At 42.0% G+C, this 25,649-nt stretch overlaps 1 protein-coding gene across 1 annotated transcript; it reads right to left on the bottom strand.

Annotated features, from left to right (window-relative positions):
* Positions 1 to 1,089: 1,089 nt before the first annotated feature.
* On the bottom strand, positions 1,090 to 21,733 carry LOC100763611 (hepatitis A virus cellular receptor 1 homolog). Its single transcript, XM_027426262.2, has 8 exons — positions 21,685 to 21,733; positions 18,632 to 18,970; positions 9,883 to 10,077; positions 7,138 to 7,206; positions 5,824 to 5,876; positions 3,719 to 3,830; positions 2,231 to 2,267; positions 1,090 to 1,222 (listed from the first exon to the last, which is right to left on the bottom strand). The coding sequence occupies exons 1-8, from the start codon at positions 21,731 to 21,733 to the stop codon at positions 1,090 to 1,092; spliced, it is 987 nt and encodes a 328-aa protein (XP_027282063.1).
* Positions 21,734 to 25,649: the final 3,916 nt, after the last annotated feature.

Below are 25,649 nucleotides of genomic sequence, written 5' to 3'. Positions count from 1 at the left end.
AAATAAATTTAAATATAAATATGATCTGGAGACAATTATACATTTAGAACTCTGAATGAACCAGTGATAGTCCCAAACTAGGTCATACCTATAATAGGACTTCTCTCAGGCAGAGCCTGTGTCCTGATCCCTCCTTTCCCCTTCATTTCTGCATTGTCTCCTTCTAGCACCTAATTCAGAACCCAGCAGGTGAGTATAGAACACTGAGCATCAAGTCAGATTGCAGTGGAAATAGCACTGGTGAACTCAATGCCTTGGTCCACTGTTTTCCTTTGCTAATGCCTGTCTAGGCCATACTCACCATGGAAACCTCTACTGACATGAAACACCCATCCTTACCCTATGATCAACTTCATATTAATGTATCATATTTCCAGAGCCATGAGAAAGCATAAGCAACTCTAATGGTGACATTAGACTCCCTTCTATTTATCTATGAGGGAAATTAACACCTGCTTGTTTCCATGATTGTACCTCTTGGGGAGGGGAGAGATAGTAACATTTCAAATTGCAACAAAATAGATAAGACATGATCATGAAATACTTCTAAATCCAGGATGCCCTGCTCACGCATCCTCACCTCCCCCGCCTTTTTAACTTTTCCATCCTATTCTTCTCTTAATGGTTTTAATAACCAAGACAAGAGTCTATTTCCTGTATTAACAATGACTATGTTGACTAAAGGACACATGGCATTCTAAAATACTCATGTTTGAGAGAATGCACTGCAGTGAGTGGAGAGACTGAATCAGTGGTGAAAAAAGAATTAGGAGCTAGGTGGTGGTGGCGCATGCCTTTAATCCCAGCACTTGGGAGACAGAGGCAGGCTGATCTCTTTGAGTTCAAGGCCAGCCTGGTCTATGGAGCTAGTTCCAAAACAGCTAGGACTGTTACACAGAGAAAATGTGTCTCATAAAAAAATAAAAATAATTAAGATGATGTGAACAGCGAGTTTGAGTATAAACAGCTGGGGGTCACCCTCTCCATCACCGCTGGATGAATGCACACAGAAAATAGTCCTGGAGCTGTAGAGGGTGTTTGCAATATAAAATCCGGTTGCAGGCTTTCCAGTCTCAGGCAGAAGACCCCTCAGGGTGCCCACGAGACTGATTCTTGAGGGTAAGGACTGTCTTCAATTATGTAGACATTGTCTTCAGCTCGGGACTGCCCATCCGCTGTGTTTCCCAAAGATCCAACCTTAGAGATACGGAATGCTACCAAGCTGCAGAGAGACAGAGAGAGGCAGATGTTGAAGAAAGATCTAGGGATCATTTTTCATGTAGGAGCAGAACATTTCATTCATGATGTATGCTCAGGTCTCCAGGAGCCCCAATCACAAAAACTGTAACAGTAAACAGCACCATATAGGGCCCTTCAATTCTATTAGGTCGTAGAAAAGTTTGTTCATAGGCATCAGACTAACCAAAAATTGTTTGTTTTTGTTTTTGTTTTTGTTTTTGTTTTTAAAGAAGATCCTCTTGGAGTCCTTCAAGATACTGGTGTAATGAAACACAAAAGTGGGTGATTCAGAGAGACAAATATCTAGGCTCCCAACTGAGATACCTAATGAGGATGTGCATTTTAGGAGTGGCTTAGGAACTGGATGACTCATATACTTTGCACTGTGACCCTTTAGAAAGACTTAGGAGTGCCTAGTGACCATAGTCGGAATTAAAGGTGTGTGCCAATATACCTGGCATTGTTTACTTAATTTCTACTTAAACACTAGAGTGTTTCTAGTCTGGGCTGGACTTAAATAACAGTCCTCCTGCATTATCTGATTAGGTGTTTAGATAATAGGTGTGTGCCATCTCACCCAACTTCTCCCCTCTTCCTTATGTGTTGTGTTTTCTCCAGTATTTCATTGTAAATTACATGAATAAAAAGTAACTTTGGGGACTGAAGAGCTGATCAGCAGTTAAGCATGCTCATTGTACAAACAGGAGAACCAGAGTTCAGATGCCGTCCCCCAGCAATAGGTGGAACATCTCCTAGATGCCTGTAACCCACCACTGAGGGAGGCAGGCAGGAGAATTGTGAGTTCCAGCCTGGGCTAGGCTACATAGCAAGTTCTAGGCCAGTCTGCACCACTTAGTGAACCCTGCCTCAAACCAACCAGCCAATCAATGTATTAATTAGTAAAAAAATGATTTGGGGACAAAAGAGAGCATAGAGCAACAGTCTCCAGATTGTTAGTTCAAAAAGAATCAACACAATCCATGCAGTTTACCTCAGAGACCCCGACTTCTTTTTCATAAGGATGTAACCTAAATCGGAGTGAAAAGAGATGGGAGAAATTGAAAGGAAAACCGAACATGTCATCAGAAACACTCATGATATTTTCTCCTAATCAAGGATATTGCTTGTGTTTATGATGGAAACATCCACAGTAACTTTGGGGAATTCCTTCTTGTACCTTGCAGGGAGGTTCTTCTTTCCATTCATTGTCTGCTATATCCGTCCACATGGCCTAATTGGCATTGGTAAATTATTGTTCACTGAGACAAACAAAAAGTCTAGGTTTTTTTTTTTTTTTTCTAATAGGTTGTTGGAGAACAAACACGTGAAGGAAAAATAAACAATTTTGGACTAAGGAAGGGAACTCATTTGTGGTATTTTACTCAATTTCTAACTAACCCTTTCTTTTAGACATGATCTGATATGCAGCTCAGACTAGCCACAAACTTGTAGAATTCTGGTATTATAAGCACATGCCAGCAAAGGCATCTTAAATAATCTTTTTCAATGAATATCTTTTAAATAATAAAAGGGAGCTTCTGAAATCTGTCAGGCATATTCTTATCCCCATTTGCTGTGAAACAGGTTAGTAAGGGGCTTTGTAAAGCCCATGGTTAACACTGTGTACAGTTTGTGGAAAGGGTCATGTAGGCCTGGATGTCACCTTTAAATAGTCTGTCCCAACATTAGTCAGGGGGCTTCCCACCAATGTCTCATTAACTTTTTTTTTTTTTGGTTTTTCAAGACAAGGTTTCTCTGTGTAGCTTTGGAGCCTATCTTGGAACTCTCTTTGGAGACCAGGCTGGCCTTGAACTCACAGTGATCTGCCTGCCTCTGCCTCCTGAGTGCTGGGATTAAAGGCATGCGCCACCAACACCGGGCTCTCATTAACATCTTCTACGAAATACATTCCAGAACATTCCACAGTATGATCATGGAAAACAAGCAAAACCCTGCGGTAGGAAAGAACACATCAAAGGTCTTATAGTGACTAAAAATGTTGAGCTTTCCTAAATCTCTCATGTCATAATATTTCATTTCTTTTATGGATAATGTAAATAATGTTTCCTTTTGATGGCAACAACTGAAAGACAAAGGGCAGGGTTAGGAAACCAGTGTCACCAAGGACTGCAGCCTTTTCTTATGAGCCCAGCACTTGGATGTTGGAGGCAGGAGGATCCTAAGAAGATCATCCTCAGCTACCTACTAAGGTTAGTACCAATGTGGACTCCATGAGGTCAAGTTTCACAGATTAGGAATCTTTGGAGACATCACAGCAGTGGTTCAAGATCACTGAACAGAACTCACACCAAGTACCAGAAATCACCGACAGAGTTTGTGGGTGCCAACACATCCCTTGGGGAGTAGAGTGGTTACTATGTGTGTCTTGGATCTGAAGACAGGGAAGCATGTGCACTTGTTTTAAGGTAGTCAGAGAACCCTGGATCTCCTTTGTTGGGATCGTTGTGAAAATACTTACTGATGATAGCCACGATGCACACAAGCAGCGACAGCAGCAGGGCAGCAATGGAGATACCAATATAGAAGCTCTTAGTCATTTTCTTCTGTTGCTTCCCTGAAGGGATGGATTCCTAAGGAAAAATAAATAAAATAATGGTAGTAATAAATAAACCGCAGTAAACACAAGGGGCACCAAGTAAGAGGAACAGAAAACACATGCTTGACATTAACCTAGACTCTAGGTCCTAGAGCTTCATCTTTACCAGCCTGTGACTAGTCTCGAAGACCCTGGCTAGTCTCGAAGACCCAAGGATCTGAAGTGGTAAAGGCAGTGGAACTCGGTGTCTTTGATGATGGTGGAAACCTGTTCTATGTTGAATGAGGTGATTACATGAATAGATACCTCAGTCAAAATTCTAGCCACATACTTAATATGGGTTCATACATCCTGTATGTGAATATGTCTGCTTGAATTATTTGTAGGGTACTCTGTAAATGCGTCACCTTAGGTTATTGAAAGAGAAAAAAGAATAGCTCATATCTAAGCTAACTTGCTCTCAAGGTGCTCAGCTCCTAGTCTGGTCTCTTGTCACAGATCCTACTTGTCCTGTAAATGTATCTTTATAAACATCTGATACCACACGGTCAGCATGGAAATATGTGCACACACCTGCACAGGTTATATGAACATTTTTAGGAATATATATGTATTAAATACAAATATATGCAATATATAGTATTCATATACACTTTATATGTGTATATTAATAAACATATGTTATATACTAATATTTATAGATTATATATGTTAATATATTATCCATTTATTATCAATTAAAGTAACAGAGACTATGAGTTAGAAAGAAAGCAAGGTGAGGAGTTGTGGAAGGGTTTGGAGGGGGTTGAGAAGAAAGGAAACAATACAATTATATGTAATAACTTTCTAAATATAGTAGGAAGACTGCTCTTGGATGCAGCCTGATTAACACCCTGTGATCAGAAGGAAATGTAGAATCGCCCATAGTTCCCTGGTGCAGGTGATCAGGGATCAGTACAAACTGGAATAAGCAAGAGACAGTCTGGGCAGCAGGTGAGGCCCCTCTAATAGCTTAGCACTAATCTACTAACCCTCAAGAGCACCCATGGATGGTTTAACTGCAAGGAAAGGGAGGAGCAGAGACCATGTCTTTGCGGGTGTATGAGCCTCATCACTGGAGTCACAATCCCAGCTCCTCTGCTTAGTCAGGGAGAGCATGGACAAGTTTAGTTAAGCTCTGTGAGCCCTGACTCTGTCCTCAAACAATGTGTATAGTGGGTTCTCGGGAATGGGATTCTCAGGTATTCTTGACAAACACTATGGAGAATGTAGGAGAAAATGTTGTTGCTTATTGGTTTTTGAAAGCTCAAATCCGGGGTCTTGAACATGCTAATAAGGGCTCTGCAGCTTCCAACAGCCAATAATCCTCACAACCCCCTATCTGGCTTTTTTCTTACCTCAATCACCATTTCTACAAGGCTAATTACATATACTAAAACAAACCGTGTGTCTTCCTGCAGCCAAAAGAGAAAATTCCTATTGATGAATTTACTTCTAATTGTAGAGATAGAACTCTGGCAGAGATCTTACTATACAGAAACTCTAGGAAAAATGATGCAAAATAAAGAATGCTTAATACATTAATACCTTCTGTGGAGATTTGTGTGTAGAAAAAAATACCACCAGTGGGCTCTACAGAGAATGGCCAGTGGGTAGAAAAGCAATATTGGGGGACCCTAAATGAACATCTTGAACTCAAAGATCCTTTGTAAATGTCAAACTCTTAATTTATTTATGTTTCTATATTTATTAATTTATTTATCTACATATTATCTACATTTTTGAGACAGGGTGGCACAATATAGCCCATATTGCCTAATGGTACAGGCTGGCTTTAACCTCTGATATCTTGTATTAACTTCCTGAGTTCTAAGAATAAGGAAGATACCACTATATCTGAATCATCTTCTTCTGTTGTGATGCAAACATCTGTGAACTAATTTTACAGACAATATCTTTAAATACAAATTGTTTCCTGAAGATATACAAATGAACATGGCTAATAGATTGGGGAGGATTATGCTTACAGTATAATTATTCCAAGAGTTGTCCGAAGATGTCACAGTGTCATTACAATCTGCTCAACAAAAGGAAAAATCAATTATAAACACAAGCATTTAGATATTTTCTACATATGTAAATATTACCCACAAGGTCAATGTGTCATATACTATGTAGGGTGGGATTTAATATGGCAGGAGATTCACTGAGCAGAAAGTTTTGAACATTTAGATATTCAAAGTCTATTGGAAATGTCTATTCAATAATAAGGAATCTATTGTTTTCACTCTGTCTATTGTCTGTGAATGAAACATAGAATCCCCTTCCTACTGATATCAGACATATATATATGGGTTGTGACGTCCTGACAAGGAGTCCTTAACTGCATTATACAGATAATGCAACAGATTCAAGAGAGTGGATGCTTCTGTATGTCACACAACTGTTAGCCAAGACAGAGATAGAACAGGTAAAAAGATAGGAGTAATCAATGAGCCATAGAAGGGAAGCCCAAGGCAGGGTGCGGGGAATGGCTGATTGTCCCAGGACAGACAGGAGGATAGCTGAATTGCTTATTCTGTTGACAGGGACAAGAAAATCTGTAGAAACCCTGATAAAAGACAGAATTTCTTCCTGAGACAATCTATGCCATTCACAGACATTTCCAACCAAGTTGGCACAAGCAACAACAAGTCATACTTGCTAAAGGTCAAATGATGTAGACACTCCTGGTTCGAGCCTTCTTTCCCATTCCTGAATATAATAAATATCTCTCTGAAATCTATATCACAACATTGTTTGTGGAAGAAAAATATTTAATTATAAGCTTGTTGTAATCTACATCTTGGAACATTGTTTACAAGCCAACTAACCAAGAGAGATGAGGAACTTCTTAGAAACCTCCAGAGATCCAACTTGAGAGCAACTGACATCACATGTATACTTAATGTAAAGAAACCTAAGTGCTCTTCATGGAGAAACCCATGTGTGCCCCAGGGTATCCTACTCCATTCCTAACCACCTCTCTTCCTAATGACTCCTGTGCTTAGGATCTGAGTTAAATATTGATATACTTTCAACACTCCATCACAGTGACTTTTCTTTTCTTCAAAGAAGCCACACAACCTAGTTTGGCCTGAATGGAGATGCTTTTGAAAAGGGACCTTTGGAGGATACTGTGGTGGGTAGAATGTAATCTCTATCCCTGGTAGAATGTAACCTCTATCACTGCCATCAATTACAATGTCAGATCTACATTGTTGCAGAGGGCTCCTGCTCTACAACACCAGCTTTATCAAGATCTGGACATCCAAGGGAATCAGGAAGGGAAACATAGTTACCTGGGAGAGTATAGGATGGGGTTTCTGTCACCTCATCTGTTGTCTGATATGGATCAAATGTAGTGGGTTCTGGAATGAGAACAATACAAGCACTCTTTCAGATTTGGACATTGGCCCCCACCAAGGAAAAGAGAAACAAAACATTCCCTTACCACCCCAGTGCCTCCCCCCAGCCTCCTAAGCAGGAATGGCTCCCTCCTACCCATTTCTGAATCTGATGACTTCTCTGAAAAACGTATCCAAAGATGGGCACTGTGTGTCATTGTTACACTATCCTGAGCAAGTGAGATCTGTGTTCTAATAACCTGGACAACTTTATTGATATTCAGCATTTTTTTAACTTTCCATTCTACACTCCTGAAATCCTCTGAAAAATGGTTGATATTAAAACATTGAGAATTGAACACTCAGGTAAGATTATGATTCATCAAGGCAAGGGTCATTTCACCTTGTAGGGGAGGGGCCTGGGTGTTTCTCACAACCCTCTTCACTGCAGGCTGTAACCAATCCCCAGATTTTTCACACTTGTTTCCATGGAGATGGAAACTGAACAATATGGAATAGATGGACCGTTTCAACATGGAGTCCTTCTCAAGGTAGCCGAATCACTCTCGTGATGGTTCAGTCCCTGCAGCCTGCCTTGTGCTGTGGAATTCTCTCTCCTCTCTCTCTCTCTCTCATCATTGTTTCATTGACTGGTTGAATGACTGACTGAGACAAGGTCTCCCATCCTCCATCCATCCCTTTACTAAGAGGGGTTTTCTGTGTCTCCTGACTCATCTTCCACTGCTGTCCAAAGGCTTCCACTTGGAAAACTCCAGTGTTTCCCTTTTTCTTCTGGAGTCCCTAGGCTGTTCCCACCAATACCTCACTTCCCATGCAGAGCTGAGCACTTGCCTCTCTCAGAGTCCTTTAAATGCTTCCTTTTCCAAACAAGAGAGGATCTTGGAGTAGGTTGGTTGTGGCCAGAAAGGGATTCCTAAACATGGGTTCCTCATGGTCCCTCAGAGTCTTTCTCTATTCCCTACCTCACTACAACCTGATCCTTACATTTGAACAACAGCCTCCTGTTCTACACTACTTTCCTGCTCACCCTGGCACTGAAACATTTAAGAGGATGTGACTGTCCTTCTGAACTAATCATAGGACAACACAAATGTCGGTTACATGTTACCCAATTCAGTTCTTGATAAAAGGCATAATGAGTTTGTTAGCTTCCCCAGCCTGGGTCACATTCTTCCCTGTTCTTACAACCTCACACTCTGTATTCCATGAATAGTCTCAGGGACAATGAGGATGAAAACAAGAAGCAGATGTGAAGATGTGTCCTTATCTTACAGTATCCAAAGTAGCCTTCTCCCTGGACTAAATATTCAACCCTCTACTGTCATTTCTTAGGAAACTAACAATAGAAAAAATAAAATTACACTAATACACACAAGAGGTCATATGGACTCATGTGCCAACACTTCTCTTCTAAATCTCAGTTTTCAGTGAAGTCAATAACCTATTCATATTCTCCAAATTCAGCCCATGAGCCCATTCCTTGAAGCAGGCTGTAACTAATAAGTAATGAAACATTCTCTTAATCCTGAAAGATGGTCACAGATCCTCCATCTGTGTGGTTGTGTGGAACAAAATGATTTTCTCATAAATATTATGCTTCACATTGACTAATTATAACCTAGAGGCTCTTGCACATGTAGGGTGTGGCCCAGTTCTTCGGGGTCCTCCTGCTTGAAAGTCCCCAAAGGCCAATGAGAGGACAGGGAAATCAATATCACCCACCAGATTACTCTACAACAAAAAGCTATGTGGCTTTATCTCTCATCAGAATCCAGCCCTACCCCAGGGATGGATAAGTTTTAGAAAGCTTTGAAAGCCCATCTAACAGCTATCTTTTCACTCCTAGATGTAGAAGGTTTGAACCTAAACTTGCCTCCAGGATGACAAAATTCTCTCATCTGTAAGTCAAGGTACTATTCATTAATATTAACTTTACCTGTAGGCAATTTGAAGTATGAACTACATGGCCTCACTCAAAAGAATGAGCGTGTTAAATCACTTCCTAAAAGCTTTGAATTTGATGTGTATGTGTGTGTGTGTGTGTGTGTGTGTGTGTGTGTGTGTGTGTGTTATTGCTACAAAGTACATATATTGCACTTTTCACACTACATGAATAAACTGAAAGATCCTTAAAGTAAACCTCTGTCAGTTGCTGTCCCTATAAAATAGGAACAGATCACAGCTATATAGGACTGAGAATTAGAGATTGCATTATGGAGTCTAGAGCATGCATCCTGATATACAAGAAATGCTAAATGCTAGCTTTACTGAACTATGGCCTCAGCTGCATGAACCAATTTCAGAGTGATGCAAAGGGTCAAGGGTCTCCTACCCTGACCTTAGTTCTCAGTCAGTCCTTAGTTTTTCATCAGAAAGTCATGCCAAGCTGATCCAGAATCCCTCCATCCTCATCAGCTATCTAGATCAATGATCCACCTAAGTCTGGCTAGTAGTGAATCCCCTGGAAATCTCAAATAAAGAGATGCTATCCTCCACCTTCAAGTTCTTACACAGCAAAGGTGAATGCAAGTTAAGACTGGGAAATTACTTTGTGAAGCTGTTGTTGGGACCCAACTAAGAACTCTTCACCCATATTTACTTCTGACTTGACTCAGTGTCTGTGTGTCCTACAGCCACTGATAAGAGGGACTCTGGGTCCTGGACCACATTGACTTTTACCTGGTGTGTGAGTCTGTGTTTGTGCTGGTGTTGTAGAAGTTGAGGTGGAGACTGTGGGTGATGTTGGAACATGTGTGGGTCTTGTTGACATTGTCGTGGGTTTCACTGTAGTTGTAGCTCTTCCTGTAGTTGTGGGTCTTTCTGTAGCTGTGGGTCTTGTAGTAGTGGGACTTGTTGGAAGACTTGTTGGAATTTCTGGGTTTGGAAATCAAGATGAAACAAGGATGAGTCAACAAGAAGTGACAAGAGTTTCTGTTGTAACACCAGTGAGATGCTGTCCCCAGAGAGGCTCCTCTCCTGAACTTCTGTCCTTTGTCATTGACCAACTAGGACAGGGCAGGGCTGTGGGCACAGCTCACCAATAGCAGGCAGCTGCACTGATGACATGGAAATGAGAACAGAGCCTGTGCTCCTAAGGACACTTTATAAATGACAGCTGCCAGGTCCTCAGATCTCTAAGCATCTGTGTGACTCTGAGAGGATGTGCGAACCTGTGACTGCTCTCACTGGTGACTCATTTTATACTCAGTTTCCAGGTCCAGCATGTTCACTTCTGTCAGTCCCAAGAGGACAGACACACCATATAGCCCTGCATCTTAGTGTGCAGATCCCACACAAGCCACAACACAAAGGGATTTGAACATTTGGGTAGAGAGTGGACATTGTCTTTTATGGTTCCTTCCAATCTAAGGGAAACATGGTAAATATCCCTTATTTTTTATTTTTATTTTATTTATTATTATTATTATTATTATTATTATTATTATTTGGTTTTTTGAGACAGAGTTTCTCTGTGGTTTTGGAGGCTGTCCTGGAACTAGCTCTTGTAGACCAGGCTGGTCTCAAACTCACAGAGATCCGCCTGCCTCTGCCTCTCTAGTGCTGGGGTTTAAGGCATGCACCACCATTGCCGGGCGAATATCCCTTATTTAAAAATGCTTGGTACGCAGAGTTTAAGAATTTAAATCTTCCTTAACAATTTGGAATATTTGCATATAGATAACATCTTATAGGTTGGGCTCCCATATAAACATGAATTGATGTAGCATTCATATAACTATACATTACAAATATAGCTCAAAAAGTAACTTCATAAACTGGATAATTCTGCATGTGATACTATCGTGGCACTGAATTTTCCAGGTGCCTTATCAAGTCCATACTCAAAAGATTCCAGTTTTTGGATCCCTATAGACTTGGGATTTTGGATTAGTATGGTTCAAACTGCAATTCACTAATCAACAGCATCCAAAGGGCTTTAAGAATCCAAACAGCTACTCTACATGGTATGGTGTCAGTTTATGCTGACAAAGATGTGGAGAAAGGGGAACACTCCTCCACTGCTGGTCGGAGTGCCAACTTGTACAGCCACGTTGGAAATCAGTGTGGCGACTCCTCAAGTAAATGGGAATCAGTCTACCAAAAGATCCAGCAATTCCACTCTTAGGCATATACCCAAAAGAAGCACATTCATACAACAAGGACATCTGTTCATGATGTTCATAGCAGCACTATTTGTAATAGCCAGAAACTGGAAGCAGCCTAGATGCCCCTCAACTGAAGAATGGATAGAGAAAATATGGTACATTTACACAATGGAGTACTACTCAGCAGAAAAGAACAATGAAATCTTGAAAATTCAGGAAAATGGATGGAACTAGAAGAAACCATTTTGATCAAGGTAACCCAATCACAAAAAGACAAACACTCATATATCCACTCATATGTGGATTTTAGACATAAATGATTACCAGCCTACAATCCACACTGCCAAAGAAGCTAATAAACAAGGAGGTCCCTAACAGAGACATACATGGTCTCCTGGAGAAGGAGAAAGGGTCACGATCTCCTGAGCAAACTGGGAGCACGGGAGGCGGGGGTAGGGAACTAGGAGAACAAGAAGGAGAGAAGAGGAGAGGTACAGAGGACATGAGGGAGCAGAAAGTTTGAGTCAGGGGAAGAATAGAAGATAACAAGAATGGAGATACCATAATAGAGGGAGACATTTTAGGTTTACAGAGAAATCAGGCACTAGGGAAATGTCTGGAGATCTACAAAGATGGCACTAGCTAACAATCTAAGCAACAGAGGAAAGGCTACCTTAAATGCCCTGTCCTGATAATGAGATTGATGACTGACTTATATGCGACCCGATAGCCCTCATCCAGCATCTGGTGAAAGTAGAAGCAGACACCCACAACTAATCACTGAACTGAACTGGAATCCAGTTGCAGAGAAGGACGAGTGAAGAGCAAAGGGGTCCAGACCAGGCTGGTGAAACCCACAGAAACAGCTGACCTGAACAACACGGAGCTCTTGTTCCCCAGACTGAGAGCTGGGATACCAGCATGGGACTGATCCAGACCCCAGGAACATGGGTTTCAGTGAGGAAACCTCGGAAATCTACAGGAACTCCTGTAGTAGTTCAGTACTTATCCCTAGCATAGGTGTGGACTTTGGGAGACCATTCCACATAGAGGAATACTCCCTGAGCCAGGACACTCGGGGGTGGGCCTAGGCCCTATCCCAAAGGATACGATAGACTCTGATGACACCCTACGGAAGGCCTCACCATCCAGGGGGAGCAGAAAGGATATGTGATAGGTAGGGTTTTAGTTGGGGGGAGGTGGTAGGGGAGGAGGGGAGGGAGAGGGAACTGGGATTGTCATGTAAAACAATCTTGTTTCTAATTCAAATAAAAAAAATCTGCAGAAAAAAAAAAAAAAGAATCCAAACAGCTACTGATGGTCTCAGTATGCAGAGTTCTAAAACTAATGCAAAGAGGTTCTGGAATCAGTCAACCAGGACCTACACTGTATCAGTAGACATATGTTCCCTATAAGTTAGCTCTTTCTAATTTAACTATGCTAACTATAAAATAAAATATTTCCCCAGCAAGGAGAAATATTTGCTTTGAAAACTCTTACTTATGGGGGATATAGTGTAATTCCTCAATCCAGTGTGTTTATCCTGAAAGGAAACAAAAATGGTAGTGTTCCTATTTTGTGTAGGGAAGCAGCAGATGTAGAGCTTCTCTTCAAATTCAAAACATGTGTTTGCTCATTTATTTGTGTTTGTATGTTGTCACAAATGTGGATGCCAGGAGATAACTCTTCAGAGTCCACTATCTCCTTCTACCATGTCGGCTAGGGATTGAACTCAGGTCATCAAGCTTGGAAGTGGGAACCTTTCCCCACTCAGCCATCTCGCTGGCCCTCAGGTTACCTTTATGTACAGGATCGTCTGAAAGTATTTTGTTTCAGGAACATAAAAACGTGAGCAAGCACTCATGTCAATTATTTGAAAGTCATTGCTGACAACATAGCAAGGAGTGTCTGTAGCTGTGCTGCAGCTGAAAGGCCAGGATAAAGAAGACCCCCTCAGCAGACAAAATAAGGCCTAGGATATAGGGTGGCTAGCTGGTTCAGCAACTCTGTTCCAGGAAAAGGCTAGCCATAAAAAGTTAGATTAGAATCTTACAAACAATCTTAAGGAACAGGGAGTTTCCCCGTTGTGTTTCCCTCGGGACCTTTCACTGGTATTCTTGGTATTTTGAGTTGGGGTTTCTTCCCTCAGGACCTTTCACTGGTATTCTTGGTATTTTGAGTTGGGGTTTCTTCCCTCAGGACCTTTCACTGGTATTCTTGGTATTTTGAGTTGGGGTTTCTTCCCTCACTGGTATTTTTGTTATTTTGGGTTGTGGATTCTTCCTTTAAAAACCCCTATTCCCAGCCATTCGGCGTTGAAACTCCTCTACCCTTGCGTGGGATTTGAGTCTTGGCCCCAGCGCGCTGGTTCCTGTCAATAAACCTCGTGTGATTGCAGCAAGGATGGTCTCTCATGAGTTCTTGGGGGGTCACGTCATCACTTGAGTGAGGATCTTCCTTCTGGGTGGGGGGAGGGGGTCTTACACAGCAAAACTGTTTATACCAGTGACTGGGTATGTTTATAACCTGGCCTGATTAATTTGCTGACTAGTCTAATGTGTGGGCAGAGGCTTAAGCACCATACAACCACCCCCTTGAGAGTAGAAATGTCTGAAGGAGAGAAAAGCAAGCATGGGAACTATCTAGTCAGAAGACCACTATGACAACACAACCAGGAAAGAATCAGCAGCTCAGGAGCTTTGCTAATCTCGCTCTGGGACTTTATTCTCCAAGTAGATGGGAAAGTCCAAAGAAACTAATGAGGGCCCTAGGACCACAGGAGAGGAAGCTCTGTGTGTTTAAAGCAGGAGAAAATGTTGACTTGGTTGTTAAGGATGAAACAGTTGCTGGATCACTTACCAACTCACCGAGTCATCAAACAGTGACTTTGTAAGTACTGACCTGTTAACAAATTTCTAAGCTTCATAAAATCTTCAATTAATTCATTGAAATTGCTAATTTTAAGCTATGATGCCATGCCTATCCTCCTTTTGGTGCTGGGACTCTAACCCCAGCCTTTTAGGCAGGAATGTGTGCTAGACCAGTACCTTCCCATGCTATAAGCACAGACTTTACTCTGTTACTGTGTGTTTGGAGTCCTGAGGACAGATGCCAAGGCTTCAGGCATGCTAGAAAAATTTCTACACATCCCCTAAGGCCTATTATTTTTTTTTTAAATCTGTGTGTGTGTGTGTGTGTGTGTGTGTGTGTGTGTGTGTGTGCGCGCGCGCGTGTGCGTGTGTGTGTGTGTGTGTGTGTGTGTGTGTGTGTGTGTGTGTGTGTGTGTGTGTTCTGTGTAGGGTTTACTCTCCTATGAGTGGGTACCCTTGGAGACCAGAGTCATTCAACTTCAGGCAGGTCTATAATATAATTTCACACCAGTGATAGGCACTGGGAGCCTTATGTCTCTTCCCCAAAGCTGTCTCTGTATATCGTTCTTTGCACACTCTATGACCATCTTCTTCTGGCTTCCCTAAGTTACTTCCCAGCCATAGTTTTGCAAGGCAGCTCCTTGCCCCATCAGAATGGACTTTCCCTAACTATGTGTGGTCACACTTTCCTGTAATCCCAACACTCCGGAGGCTAAGGAGTGGGCAAGAAATTCCAGGTCAGCTTGATTTATAAAACAAGGCCCAGTCTCAAAGTCAGTAAATCAGTCAATAAACAAGAAGCCAGAATTGAACCATTGTTCAATGGGTAGAGGCACTTGACTTGCAAGACTGGACAGCTGACTTACATTCCTAGAATTCATATAGAGACATAAAGAGAGTACCAACCCCACAACTTTGCACTCTAACAAAGTCAACATGGTATGCAAATCCATCACACATACATCATTCATACATAGCCACAGAGTAATAAAGCAGTTTTAAAAGTCCAATTAAAAATAAAAATGAATGCATGGATGAATGAATATCGAAGTCTATAAGTTCAGAGACTAAGACTAAAGAGTAATGTTCTTTTTTTCCTTTGGTTTTTTTTTTTTTTTTTTTTTTTTTTTTTTTTTTTTTTTTGGTTTTGTTTTTTCAAGACAGGGTTTCTCCCTGTAGCTTTGGAGCCTATCCTGGCACTCGCTCTGTAGACCAGGCTGGCCTCGAACTCACAGAGCTCCACCTGCCTCTGCCTCCCTAGTGCGGGCATTAAAGGCATGTGCCACCAATGCCCGGCAAGAGTAATGCTCTTAATTTAAGAAGATAGAGAGATTATTTCTATCATTTCTACTATTGAATCTCTTTTGTTTTTGGTTTTTCAAGACAGGATTTCTCTGTGTATTTTGAAGCCTGTCCTGGAACTCACTCTGTAGATCAGGCTGGCCTCGAATTCACAGATGTTCTCCTGCCTCTCCTTCATAAGTGCTGGAATTAAAATAGTGTGCCACCACCTTGAGGCCTCTACTGTTGATTTCTGTTGTCCATGTAAACCGTTAAGGAAAAAGAGATTAGGAACAGCACCAGAATCCAGGAAGTCTTCATGAGCCTACCCTGATAGTCAATGCAAGGAGATCAGGATATCTACTTCAAGAAGGAAAATGTAAAGCCTGGTGGTAGTTGAGTACTCCTTTAATCTCAGTATTCAGGAGACAGAGACAGGTATCCACTGTGACTTCAAGGCTAGCCTGGTCTAAAGAGCAAGTTCTAGGACAGCCAGGGCTACAGAGAAACACTGTCTCAGAAAAAAAAAAAAAAAAAAAAAAAAGAAAATGAAAGAAAGAAAGGCAGGAGGGAGGGAAAGAGGGAGCGAGGGAAGGAAAAAGAAACAAAGAAAATGTTATGAGTCCAGATTTGGGGGTTTCATGAACTTCTTACTATTAGAACATGGGCTTGAATCTTAGGCCAGATCCCACAGTCTGAATAGGTCAAGGCCAACCTCCCAGCTGCTCTGTGAGACCTTTAAGAAGTTGTCTGTTCAGTGTAGTGTGAGACATAAATCACTTTAACCCTGTAACGAGACAACTTTCAGCTGCTAGGGCACCATGAAGCCTTGAGAATAAGGTGTTGCATGGGACACTGAGTCCAGAGGCACGGGAGAGTCTGATTGTTTGTATTTTATCTTTACTTGAAATAAATTTATCATAAACCTGAAAAAAAAAAAAGAAGTTGTCTGTTAGCTGCCCTAGCAGCAGCCCCCCGATTTATGGACCTAAGCAAGTTCTGGCTGCTCCAAACTCTGTCACTTATGAACTAAATCACACAATAAGAAACTTCCCCCTTGAAGGAAAAAAAAGAAATAAAAGGACGAAATGACTGCTCCTACCTATGTTGGAGGAGATGATCTATTGTAGGTATGAGGGAGAAAACAGACAGAGGCATCCAGAAGAGTCCAGAGTGAACACGACCAGCAAACTGAACTGGTCCTATGAGGAGAGGGGAAAGCAAAGAGCCAAGAGGCCATGAGCCCAAAAGGACCTGCATAGACAAAATGACTGGGTTATATAGGAAAGAGCAGCTGGGGGAAGGGCAGCCCAGCCCAGTCCCTAGGCTGGAGAATTTAGGAAAGGGGTGGGGTGTGCTAGGTACTGGCCTTGCTGAGAGAATGGCAGCCACTGTCTGCTTTGATATGTTAATAAGCAACATGGTTTGCTTTCCTCCAGAGGCCTAGCTTCTAGGACCTCCAACACTAAAAGATTCTAACAAGCCAGTCTTTCCCTTTGCTCTGAGGACCAGCCTGAGACTCCTCAGTGAGGCTGGAGGCTGAGAAGATTATTGTGCAGGCTGCTCTCTGAGGAGGGTCCTCTATCTGCCCTGCCATCCTAGTCATAGCAGCTTTTTCTGTCTAGTCCTCACTATCTTTAGTGCCCCCTATCTCTCTCTAGTCCTCTCTAGCTCTAGTGCTCCCTCTCTCTGTCACACACACAGATTCCTGCTCTTCATAAATCTCCTGTCCAAGTTGTAAAGAGAAGGCCCTCCTTCCCTGGAAGCCCTTTCATACCCCATCAAGGGATGAACCTCATACATTGTATTGTTTCTTTCTAATGCTCTACCTAGAGGTCTGATCTCCACCTTCTCCTTCTAAAAAAGCTCATTGGAAGGAATTGTGTGTCAGCATCATTCATAGACTAATGACTGCTGCTCATGTGACCACACTGCAGAGTGACTATGAACTAACTGCTCATGTGATCACACTGCAGAGTGACCATGGACTAAACACTGCTCATGTGATCACACTGCAGAGTGACCATGGACTAACCACTGCTCATGTGACCACACTGCAGAGTGACTATGGACTAACTGCTCATGTGATCACACTGCAGAGTGACTATGGACTAACCACTGCTCATGTGACTACACTGCAGAGGGACTATGGACTAACTGCTCATGTGATCACACTGCAGAGTGACCATGGACTAACCACTGCTCATGTGATCACACTGCAGAGTGTCTTGTGAACAGGTGGTGGAGGGAACACAATACTATCAGGTCCTTTCCATTGTTCAAGCAACAAATTGTGTGGCGTGATGTGAGACCTATATCAAAGGCCCCAGGCAGGGCAGACAGGGAATAGAACTCTCCACCTATACATGTGGCATGTGCTCAGCAAGGTCAGTGACCATTATTGAAGCCAGCTCATCAGCACAGCAGCACCCTGCATTGCCTGCTTTTCAGGTTAGAGCTATAGTGCTTTAACAGTGTTGGGGAGAGGCAATTCTTAAAGTCACTTACTTACAGCTTAAATCCCCACTGTATTTCAAGATGAAGAATGGATGCAGATTCATGGACCAACAAGACTGTCCAAAGTACAGTTAGGACATGAATTCTGATGGTCTTGAATTAAGATTCATTTTAGGACCTCATCTAAGCAAATAAAGTTGTTCTGTGCCTCAAAAGAGAACATTTTAAGTCTGGGTTTTGTTTGGTTGAGAATACATGGCTGAATTCTCAGCACTGGAGTTAGAGGCAGGAGGATCAGGAGAGCATGACTATCAGAGGACAGCCTGAGATGCACAGCATTACATCTTTAAACGACTCAAAGCAAGTGTTTAAACAAACATGTTTAAAAGAACTTTCTAGCCAGGCAGCGATGGAACAGCCACGCAGTGCCGGGTGGTGTTGGTGCATGGCTTTGATCCCAACACCTGGAAGGCAGAGACAGGCAGATCTCTATGAGTTGGCAGCCAGTCCAGCAGCCTGGTCTACAAAGCAAGTTCCAGGACAGGCTCCAAAGCTACACAGAGAAACCTTGTCTTGGGCGGGGGAGGGACAAAACAAAAACAAAAACCACCAACAAACAAAAGAACTTCCTGTTTCCTTGTTCTAGAAGAAGAACAAATTACTAGCAAACAGAGGACTTGCAAGACATAAGGAAAGGAAACAAAGAAAGCTTACCTGGTTTAACTTCCAATGAAAAGGTCACTTTGAGATCATTGAACCATCCAGGCACCTCCACTCGACAACAATACAGACCACTGTCACTCTGGATAACATTCTCTATTGTTAGGGACACGTTTCCTCCTGAAATATTTCCCTTTAGCTGGTATCTGCTGCTCCTCTGATAGACGACACTGTTTCCATTGGTCCAGATAAGTGTGTTTACACAATTAAAAGATGGGCATTGCCCTCGGCCCCAGCATATATTATAGACTCCCCGAAATGTTGAGTAAGTACATGGCAGTGTGACAGGGTCACCCGGCACTGCCTTCACTACTGTGTAAGAATCTACAGCACCTGTGATGTAAAAAAGTGGGGAGGGTAAAATGTAAAATTAGTAACCAACATTTTCCTAAAATTTTGTTGTCGTTGTTTTTAGGAAAAAATATGGGAAAGGGGGACTAAAATGGAACCATAGCTGCAGCCCTTCCTTTTTATTACTTTGTTTTGTTTGTTTTTATTGTTTTGGTTTTCTGTTGGTAGTCATAAAAGGGAATGACAATGTTTGTATCATTTGGTTTTCTGAATCAGGGTCTCACCTTGTAGCCCTGAACTTGTTGCATAAACCAGGCTGACTTCCTTCTCCTAGAGTTCTGCTGCCTCTACCTCCACAATCCTATGATTACAAATCCAGTTTTACAGCTTGAATTTGAAGACTAGAAACATTTTACTGTTAGCATATCCTTCTTCAGTGTGATCACTTAATGGATACATTGTGAACAAAACAAATTATTCTGTGGTAGGATATTCACACAGATACTTTTCAATTCTTTTTTTCTTCTTCAGCATGTTTTTGCATCCAAGCACACCTTGGCCCTACCCCTTGGGGCACATGGCAAGCAGTACCCTGGCTCTGTAAGCAAGAGCAAAAGGTCCCTTTAAGAAACAAGCTCTGGGGCTGGAGAGATGGCTCAGAGGTTAAGAGCACTGACTGCTCTTCCAGAGGTCCTGAGTTCACTTCCCAGCAACCACATGGTTGCTCACAACCATCAGTTATGAGATCTGGTGCCCTCTTCTGGAGTGCAGATATACATGAAAGCAGAATGTTATATACAATAAATAAATAAAATATAAAATAAAAAAAGAGACAAGCTCTGCCCACTCCTCCCCTCTTGGCCCCTCTGTTCCTCTGAAAAGACAAGCAGGTCTTTCCCCCCCTCTTTCTCTCCCTCTCCCTCTTTCCCTCCCTCTCTTTCTCACTCAGTTGTTCTCCCTCTCTCTCCCTCTCTCCTCTCCCTGTCTTTCTCTCTCTCCCTCCCTTTCCCAACTCCTTTCCATCCCCCCAATAAAACTCCCCACATAAGCTGGGTCTGTATGGACATATGGTTTGTCCCTCACCTACCATGGGGCTTCCCACCAAGTTCAATCTCAGTGTGTGCGTTTCTTTTGGAGACAGGGCATTGTTATATGCTTCAAACTGACTGAAAATCAGAATCCTTCCATCTCTGCCTCCTGAGTGCTGGGCAATTAGCTTGTGCCACTCAGACCAGACCAATAGTTCAGTTTTAAACATTTAAAATTTTATTTCAGAAGCCAGGCCCATGGGTAACACTTGTAAACCCAGAACTCGCTTGTATTCCCAGAACTCACTTGTATGCTCAGAGCTCAACTTCTATACCCAGAATTCACTGTACCCCCAGAACCTGGGAGGTAGAGGGAGGAAGATGAATTCAAGGCCAACTTCAGCTAAGTAACAGTTTCAAAACTGTTTTGAATTGGCTCTGTAACAATTTAGAGACCCTGTCTCAAACCATCCTTCGTCCTCATCCACAGTGCTTGGACAGCACAATCACTAACTCTTTCCACCTCTCCTAATCAGAGCAAAGCCAGGGCTTTTGAATAGCATTGTTGGCTTCAAGGCAGAACGTTAGTACCTTCAAAATCAATTTTCAGAAAGGGTTTTCGAAAACCATCAGAAGGAACTAAGGGTTATTCTGAACTTTGCGAGTAGCCCTTTACGAACAAAAAACAAACCAACCAAACCAAACAAACAAACCCCAAACCAACCAACCAAACATTCCAGAACTTGAGCAAGACTTACTTGTGAAGACCACATAACCAGAGAAAATGCAAGCAATAACTCAATGATTCAATTAAAAAAAAACTAAAATAATGAAGTATAATTCTTCTGAGAATAATGGGATAAAATTCCTAATATCAATTGCTTCCACAGTGGCCTTTAAAGGAAACTCTGAGGGCTGAAGACAGAGCTCAATGATACAGTGCTTGGCTAGCCCATGCCAAGCCCTGTGTTGGGTCCCAGCAACAGAAACAAACAAACAAAGGCACAAAACGATGGACTGTGATACTCCCTAACTAGTCACCTATATGCAGGCCTAGGCTGTGAATTTGGGACATGATCAGAGAAAGCACATTCATAATTATATAAAACGAGTCTATTTCTTCCTGGGACACTCATTACTTAATTTTGCCAAATACCTTTTTTAGGACCACATATAAAATAAATGCTGTTTCACCAAGTCATAGAAATATATTTCAGTTCTCACCAGTGAGTTCATCTCTTTGGAGAATCTTAGATACTGAGGCAGGGGATCAAAAGTCTGAGGTGTTCCTCAGATAGCTGTGGAGTCAGAGGCCAGCCTGGACTAACTTAGACCCTGTCTCAAAGACAATTCTGGTGTTCCTTCTTTCCCCCTTCCATAGAATGCTTTGAATTAGAGTGTTTTTAAGATAAGTAATTGAAAACGGTTTAAATATTAAAACTGCATGGAAAACTCTGGTTCTGATTTTTTTCTTAAGTGTTGACTAGCATAGGCAAGCATGTGTGCTCATTCTTACTTGTCTATAGCATACATCTTGTGTTCTCACCTCTTGCCTGACATGTTCTAGGGATCCTGTTTATTTAGCCATAGGTTTTGAAATTCATACAGGTTAAGAAAGTTCTTTAAAGCTACAATTTGTCCTGGTTCTCTGCTCACATCATAACCTATAATAAAAAAATAATAAGATTATCATCACTTCTGCATCCCCAAACTCACTGACTCACTTACCTGGGAGAAGTAGTAAGAGGCCTGAAATGAAGACTTGAGGAAGCATCATGGTGTCGACCTGAAGGACAGTGAGAAGACACTCTGGTTGGCTGTGGCACTTAGCACACTGTATCTGAGAAGGTCTGCATTTTGACTATGAATCACACAGGCCTCTCTGCCAGGGACCCATGTCCTCCCAAACACCATCCCTTCCTCACACACAGCCATCAGTCTCACTCCTGGTCATGATATAAATAAGGCAGCAAACAGAGAAAACTGAAGGCAGTTACAAGAGTCTGTTCTCTTGGTAGAACTCTAAGCAAAGATGAGCCTTCTAATGCAAAGATGCACTTGCCTCCCAGTAGACACAGAGCTATTTCTGTCCAATAAATACAGTGATTAGTTCCTGGATCTCAAACAACTTAATCATTAGCAAGATGGGCTGAACCAGAAGGCTCACACACTGTGCCTGAGAGCACATTCTCCTGGAGAATGTCTACAGATATGCAGAAAATTAATTGGTACAGATAAAAACCTTCTATTCCTAGAGGCTCCCCACACCTAAATTTCCTCCTAGGTAAAATAGCACTTATGTTTGCTCAGCTTTTTGGAGAATCTGCTATGAAGGAGACAATGAGCTATTTACTCACAAGAACTGAATCCTCATGGAACCCCCAATGCAGCTACTTTTAAGCCATTTATAGTGGAAGGTATGTGTCTTCAGAATTCAACATCTGTATTTCAATGTTTGTTTCTTAATTGGTAAACTATAAAAACATGAGTAAGCCTGCCCAGTACTTCATTAACTCCACTTCTGCTCAGAAGATTCCATGACTTCCTCTCAGGGAGGAGAGTGTGTCCTGTTACCAGTCTTAAAGATAGTAATGGCTTTCATGGAGCCCCCATGAGCTCAGCATCGTCAGCACTGGGGTCCTGCACTATTACACTAACAGCCCTTGTACTTAGAAGACATCAGAAAACTAATGTGGCAAACTGGTGGCCAAACAATGATTTTAATGAACTTCTTAAACATCTCATTTCTTTATTATAAGACAACTTCAGAACATATAAAACCAACATGAGACGCAGCTATCTTACTAATTAACATGGCACCAACCATTCTGTCCCTTTAGAGTTCTACTGAGGAAGGATAAGGTACTTGGGAATTCACTGCCTCACACAGTTGGCTACCTTCTTGACACAGCCTCACTGTCACAGAGTCATCTCAGAGGATGGCCTGTGTCCTACCCACTCATAAAATGAAGGGAATAGACAGTGATGGTTAATAGATTTCCAGCTTCCCAAAGGAAACCTTCTCCACATTCTGGAATTCAACTGAGGAACTAGGTGAGATCTACCATGGAGTAAGCACCTTGCTCGTGCTTGAGATCCTTTTATTTTCTGTCTTTACAAACTTGAGAAGAACACTTGAGTCCGTCTCAACTACTAAAATTGAGCTGCAGTTCCCTGTAGAATCCACACCTGTGGAGATCCTGAAGGATGACTGTGGAGGGATGGAAAGTTGAAGTTCAAGAAACACAAATAGTATAAATTCTCTCTAGTCCCTCAGTAGCCATTTACTATGACCCTCTGTATCTCACCTACCATCCTTGTGACAATTAGGAACAACTTCTGAAACATATCGTTACATTTTCACACATGTAGCTTCTCCCAACCCTGTAGCAAAGAATTATAGAACATCAGCAATCTACATAAGAGTTTACTGTGTTCTGCTATGTCCCAACTGCCTGATGTTGCCACCAGGATCCGTGGTATATGCATTGATGAACATGCCAGGGGACACATGTGGTCAGAGAACAGCTATGTGGAGTAGGTTCTGTCCTTCTATAATGCCAGTTCTGAGGGTTAAACTCAGGTCCTCAGGATTGGTTGCAAGCACCTCCATCTACTGAGGCATCTCATGGTCTCAAGGGCTGCATTTTATACTGTCAAAAACTAGAACAAATGCTGAAGTGGCTCACACAGAATTAAAACTTGCCTCCTTCATTTGAAAAGCAAAATGTTTTAATACTAGTTTTATTGTGACCTCTGATCAGGCCAAATTCCAATGTCCATAAGAAGGATTTTTAAAAAGATTTTTTATTTCAATGCTGTGATCATTAATAAACTAAGGATGAGCGAGTATGATTCAGTACAATAGGGATGTAGAGAATCCAGAGTTGTGTAAGCAATGTACAGGAGAAAGTGACCAACTGACAGATAAATTCACAAACAATGAGACAGATGGTAAATGTGTAATCAGACCATGGCATGTCCCATGGACAACCCTACCTCAGCTCTCTCAAGGAGTAGGGAACTCAATTCATTACCCAGAGATTTTACAAATGTACCAGTTATGTGGACCCTGTCTAGGGCTCAGATTTGCTTTCAAGGCCCCTTGTCCCACAGTCACCTGGACTTTCCTTCCAATTCATCTCCTGAAGTCCGTGTCCAAGTGGTGTTCTGTCTTGGCTCTTCTTCCTTAACCCCAGTTTTCACTTTTTCTCCTTTCTTAGTAATCCCTGCTTAAGAGTCTGGGACATTTCCCTTGGATCATCTGTAGTCTGAACAGCCATCCAGCCCCTGTCCCAGATCTTAGTTGATCATGGCTATCATGTCCTTCTTTCCCTAAGCAGCCAACATCGTGGGTATAATCACCTGGTCTCTGCATTTTCTTTCCAGTCCAGTGCCACCAAGTAGAACCTTCATTATTATATCTCTTTGTTTTAGCAGAGCTAATATGAGTTTATTAATGAAAAGCAAATAGTAACTCCCAAGATTAGAGGAGCCCCAATTGAGGTATACCTGAATACTATAAACTCTCCCTCATTTTTGAAGCAGGGTTTCTTCCCTCTTTCACTCACTCTCTCTCAGTGTTTCTGTCTCTCTCTCTCTCCTCTCTCTCTCTCTCTCTCTCTCTCTCTCTCTCTCTCTCTCTCTCTCTCTCTGTGTGTGTGTGTGTGTGTGTGTGTGTGTGTGTGTATGTCTTGTCTGAAACTTACTAAAAGTTCCAGTTAAAATTCATGACAATCTTTCTTCTTTCATCTCCAGAAAGCTGAAATTAGGGTGTTGGCCACCAAGTCCAGTTATCAATAGAACTATCTCTGATGAGGGTGTCATTATGGATGAGCTCTGTGTATTATTGTAGACATCGGGGACTGATCTAGCACTGGAAATGTAGCTAACACAAGTGAGTAAAAAAAAAGTTTGTTTAAACAGCACTTCTCTATGTAGCCCTGGCTGTCCTAGAATTCACTCTATAGAACAGGCTGCCTCAAATCACAGATATGTGTTGCCTCTGCCTCCTTAGTGTTGGGATTAAAGGTATGTGCTGTCAAACCCTACCAGATTGAGAAAAGTTTTATAAGATTTTTTTTATTACTTTTTTTTTTTTTTTTTTTTTTTTTTCGAGACAGGGTTTCTCTGTGGCTTTGGAGGCTGTCCTGGAACTAGCTCTTGTAGACCAGGCTGGTCTTGAACTCACAGAGATCCGCCTGCCTCTGCCTCCCTAGTGCTGGGATTAAAGGTGTCCACCACCAACACCTGGCTGCTTTTATTATTTCTTAAGTTATATATTTCTCTGTGTGGCTATGTGTACTTGAGTGCAGGTGCTTACTGAACCCAGGGACATTAGAACCCCTACAACTGGCATTATAAGCAGTTCTGAGACCCCTGACCCCTGAGGTGGATGCTGGGAACTGAACACACATCCTCTTAACTGCTGAGTCATCTTGCCAGCCTCCAGTTGAGTAGACTTTATTTTTCCATCTAATTTGATTTTAATTATTAAGTTGTTACACATGACTACAGAGCTGGAAGGCACCAACCCATAGGTTATAAATTGCTTTGAGGCAATTTAAGTGTGGATAGAGAGATGAACAAATGGAAATTTAAGGGTATAGGAAGAGATGACTCCCTCATTCAGGGTTACCAAGGTAAGAAAATAGGACTCGATCTCTTAAAAAAAATTGACATGTGAGAGTCAA

Source organism: Cricetulus griseus, chromosome 7 (genome assembly GCF_003668045.3).
Source record: "Cricetulus griseus strain 17A/GY chromosome 7, alternate assembly CriGri-PICRH-1.0, whole genome shotgun sequence".
Classification (NCBI taxonomy): domain Eukaryota; kingdom Metazoa; phylum Chordata; class Mammalia; order Rodentia; family Cricetidae; genus Cricetulus; species Cricetulus griseus.
Note: the sequence above shows the minus strand (reverse complement) of the source record. Positions and strands in the feature narration are given on the sequence as shown.

Coding starts and splice junctions, on each gene's coding strand:
- LOC100763611 (XM_027426262.2), bottom strand. CDS start 21,733: ATGATGCTTCCTCAAGTCTTCATTTCAGGCCTCTTACTACTTCTCCCA. Junction 18,971..21,684: donor CCTCTTACTACTTCTCCCAG/GTAAGTGAGTCA, acceptor TTTACATCACAG/GTGCTGTAGATTCTTACACA. Junction 7,207..9,882: donor AACACAGACTCACACACCAG/GTAAAAGTCAAT, acceptor TTCTCATTCCAG/AACCCACTACATTTGATCCA.